Source organism: Pinus tabuliformis, chromosome 1_1 (genome assembly GCF_031772625.1).
Source record: "Pinus tabuliformis cultivar Carrire ecotype Pingquan chromosome 1_1, CPIR1, whole genome shotgun sequence".
Classification (NCBI taxonomy): Eukaryota; Viridiplantae; Streptophyta; class Pinopsida; order Pinales; family Pinaceae; genus Pinus; species Pinus tabuliformis.
The window spans coordinates 816,412,628-816,417,193 of NC_142297.1; the positions used below are offsets into that span (position 1 = coordinate 816,412,628).

General features: G+C 35.7%; 1 protein-coding gene across 1 annotated transcript; it reads right to left on the bottom strand.

Annotated features, from left to right (window-relative positions):
* Positions 1–3,541: 3,541 nt before the first annotated feature.
* LOC149216573 (uncharacterized) lies at positions 3,542–4,246 on the bottom strand. The gene has a single exon (XM_089390009.1). It carries the CDS (start codon positions 4,244–4,246, stop codon positions 3,542–3,544), a length of 705 nt encoding a protein of 234 aa, XP_089246135.1.
* Positions 4,247–4,566: the final 320 nt, after the last annotated feature.

Here is a 4,566-nt window from a genome sequence, read left to right on the forward strand (position 1 = left end):
CCACATGGAGGTTCTTTACAATTCTCTAAATTTAATTTATTATTCTTATTTTAATTCACCTTCCTCTTTTCCTAGTTAAGTTTAATTAGTTTAGGATTAATCTTTTACCTTACAATTATGTCCCTTTTTCCCCTTTTACCGAATTAAACCACATAATCTACCTAGTATTTTCCAACATGGGAAGGGTAGAGTTTTTAAGGTAATCTATTTTATTTCTTCCTATGATCCTCTTAACCGAAGTTTTATTTTTCATTTAATTACCTCGGCTTCTAACATCATTTACCCTTGATGTAAATTTACCTAGTTTTTATTCCTTGATTATATTTATTATTTAATTTATTTTTAATGATTCCAAGGGTGCCAAGTTCGGTCGTGCCCTTCAAGAACTTCCCTTGAAGTTCCAAGGGTGCCACGCCTAATAGTTTATTTGTGATGCCAAGTTGGTCGTGCCCTTCAAGAAATTCCCTTGAAGTTCCAAGGGTGCCACACCACTTGCCCTTCAAGCATTCAGTGACTATGAGGGGAAATTATAGATGCAACGTCATAGACCACGATCATCTCTTATGTTGCCTACTATAGTGAGACTAATGGTGTCGGGGATCAAGGAATCCACCTTGATGTGCGCCCCCCGGTAAAATCCTCATGAACGACCCAACATTGGGACTTGGCCTCATGGCATCGTGATCTTCAAAGCGAAGGTGTTTCAACCCTTCCAACCCAAGTCACCGCGGGAGTGCTAGTGGGTGAGATCAAGGACACTGTCCCAGCCCTCCCATGTAGTTCCATCCACCTGTACAACCCCATCACCCATATGTGAGTCATTCGATCAAGAAACTAATCTGTGCCTGCAACCGTTAACATGTCATCAGAATATAGCTAAACATATATGGCAGGTTTCGAAATCGACTTAGAATTTCAAAGATAAAATAATATGAATTTTCATCAAACCAGGTGTCATCAACTCGTCATATGTGAGTGCCTCTGATGGTTTCCTGCCATACTCAATAGTCATCAGTAACAAGTTTTCTCAACGTTAGTCATTGTCATAATAGCATCATTAACAACTCCTAGTCATTCACATCATTGTTCATCGTGAACTAGAACTAATATAAGTAGCCAACATAAGGAGCACATCCATCATAGGTATCATCGACATAACATCAGTAGAAATAATACATATACATCAAAGATATCATCATCATAATATCGAATAGGAAATAAACACATCCATCACATTCACTAATAGTAGAGTTAAGTGTTTGGATCCCCAAAGAATAATTTGTGAGCCTTGAGGCTAAGTCATTGTTAATGTCATATCAAGGTCAATCAACTGGAGAGGGGCACTACAAATCCTTTTGATTAATAAAATTCTAAACAAGAATTATAATAATAATAATTGAACCGAGAGGCTCATTCGACAACCCAGTATGAGGGGACGTGTAATTTTGTCCATCTCTCTATGCCCCTTTGAATAAAATTTAAAATTAAAATTATGTTCTAAATAGAAAAATAATGTTGACTATTAGAAGTAAAAAATGTGTGGATGAAATGTTTAAATCTTATACTTTTAAAAACTATTTCAAGAAGAGATTTAAATAAACTATTTGAAGATCTATGTTAACTGAATTATGTGGATATCAACTTTAATACATTTATATATAGAAAAAAAATTAAGTTTCTATGGTTAAAATTTTTATTTGGTCCTATATATATATTCTATTTAGCATTTAAAAATACAATTGAAATAATGAAAAATAACACATTGTATTTAGCACTCTAAAACAGTTTGCACGTAAAAAAATTAATCCCCATATTAAATCTGTAATTAAAATAAGTCTATACTGATATTATAATACTGTTAACTAAATATATCATGTTACACATAAAAATATTACAAACATATACATGGTTTCTTATTAAACGATATATCGTATTTCCAATATAAATATGGAACCTGAGGAACCTGATATAAATATGGAACAGAATGGCACACAGGAAGAAAAAGCACCAGACCCTCAAATGGAGGACCATATTCGGCAGCAGGAAATGCCACAGCTGGAAGTTAGTGGCAACAAAAGAACTCATGGATCAGAAGGATCAGAATCCAACAAAGAACCTCCAGTGAACACACAGGAGCACTCGCAGGCCATCATTGTTCCCCCTTCTGACTCTCACGGTTGGCGTAGGGTGGAGAAGAAGAAGGGCAGAAAAGTATAGGCTTGATGTCATTGTAAACATTTTTTTATATATTATTATCAGTGTACTTGTCCTATTCATGGACAGCTATCTGCATATGCTCTAAGCATCTACAAAATGTAATTTATTTCAATATGAATATAAATTACGACTTTTTCTACGGGAAAAAAGTAATTAAAATAAGTCTATACTGGTATTATAATACTGTTAACTAAATATATCATGTTACACATAAAAATATTACAAACATATAGATGGTTTCTTATTAAACGATATATCGTATTTCGAATACTTATTTTTCATTTCAAATTTATTTGAAATATTTTAGAACTAGGTTATGCGATGTTGCATAAGAGGGCTGGCATCAAATTTTCACGTTTATGTTAAAGACTTGATGATAACTATTTTCATATTAAAGACTTGTTGATAACTATTTTCATTGCAGAGGAGGTCAAGATAGTGAGTGGTGAAGGCTCACATGGCTTGCTTTTCCGCCAAGGTGAGTGGTGAAGGCTCACATGGCTTGCTTTTCGGCCAAGGCTAATGAAATTCCATTCCTTGGGTGGCTAGGTTCTTGGCCACAACTAATGAAATTTCATTAGGATGTTAATATTTCCTTTCAGTAAATCTCTTGGAGAAAATTTTTAATTATTTATGTAATAAATTTCTATAAATTACATTCTAATTATCTATATAATTTTATCCCATGTATAATAAATATCATTTTAATAATATATATTTAATTAAAAACATTAATAAAAATGAAGACAAAACCAATCAATCAGGTTTTGATATTTTTAAAATAAAAAAGAAAACTTTGTTTTCTATCTCAGAAAAGAAAGAAATTAGAAATGAATTTGATGTTGAAGTAAGTATAGTTTCAAAATTTTACTTCAATTCTTACAATCTCAAAAATGATATATTCTCCAATTTATTGCGTTGTGTAAGGATGTGCGTCACTGATAAAAGTTGAAATTTTGTTCATATATATCAAAAATAAAAAGATATGCCAAAATAGAAAATTTAAAAATTAAATAACTATAAAAAAACATTAAAACAATGTGACTCATAAAATAATTTACACTTAAAGAAATTAGATCGTTTTCGTAAGTATTTAAAATAAATCTATGCCAAGATGAAAACTGAGTACAGAACATTAAATTGTATTTAAAAAAACTTACGTGCATGTAATCTCATAATTTAAAATAAATAAACATTAAAACGAAAATGAAAATTAAATTGTATTACAGCAAAAGGCTTATGTGTGTTAACATAAGTAGTAGAATGGCGCTATTTATTATCGAATAGTAGACCTACGCTCGTGCATAAATTCACGTGGTCAGGATCATTTTGCATACTTAGCCTTGTAATCTTTCCAAAGCTCATCCACGGATTTACCAGTGACATCCTTGAAGTATACGATGTTCCATGAAGTTTTTATTTTCGCATTCAGCTTGCCAACAAAACCAGAGGTAACGGTCTCCAAGTACTCGATAAACCTGGCAGTCACACCGTTTGGAGGCTGTTGCTCTTCCCAAGTATCTCCGCTACCGGGAGCAGCAAAGCCTTCTGGGGCGAACTTGACTCTTAAGCGGAAATATTGCGCAACGCCGTTAAACCACCACGCGGGCGCTTGGTTGTTGCCGGTCCACTGCCAGATGGCGGCCACCCCCTGGAACTCAATGCCAAAGACCTCTCTTACTAGATCACCCTTGTAGCCGCTAATGTAGTCAGAGCTCAAGAAGATTGTGTTGCTTTCCAAGTCCACCTTGGCAGCCCCGTCAATGTCGTTTGCCACAACCAGCGATACGGAGGTCACGGTCTTCCTGTCACTGGGCGGCTGTTGGGCGTAGAGCTGGTCATACAAAAAAGTATTGGCGAGATCCAATTGATCCTTTGCCAGGTCGGCCCTTACATCCTTATTGAATCTTTCGCCGCCCTCGCCAGTATCTTCTGGCACTATGACCGTGGAGGTCGTGGACTGGGCATCGGTGCCCCCCACCGCCATTGCGAGAAGAAGTAGAGCAATACATTTTGCTGCTGCCGCCATAGTCGAACAAGGCCGAAACGTGAATGAAAAAAAGATGAGAAGGGAGTTGATTGCTTCTTGTTTATATACGTACAAGGGACGCAGGAGAGAAGGTGACCGGTGTGCGTCATCCGAAAGTGTGGCCGCAATAACAGCCGGTTTCTCTGTGGGCTGGTCCGCCTTGGCCCGACGATGATTTCCATTCGTTCGGCCCCGGGGCATCACTTGCGGTTATCTGTTCACACCCGTTACAAGTTCAGCTCCACAAATAACAAATTATATATTTAATGTTCTCTAATTTTAATTTTAGATTAATATTAGTTAGTTATGCATTATAATGT

Excerpts from the sequence above, each read along its gene's own strand:
- LOC149216573 (XM_089390009.1), bottom strand. The coding sequence starts at position 4,246 with ATGGCGGCAGCAGCAAAATGTATTGCTCTACTTCTTCTCGCAATGGCG.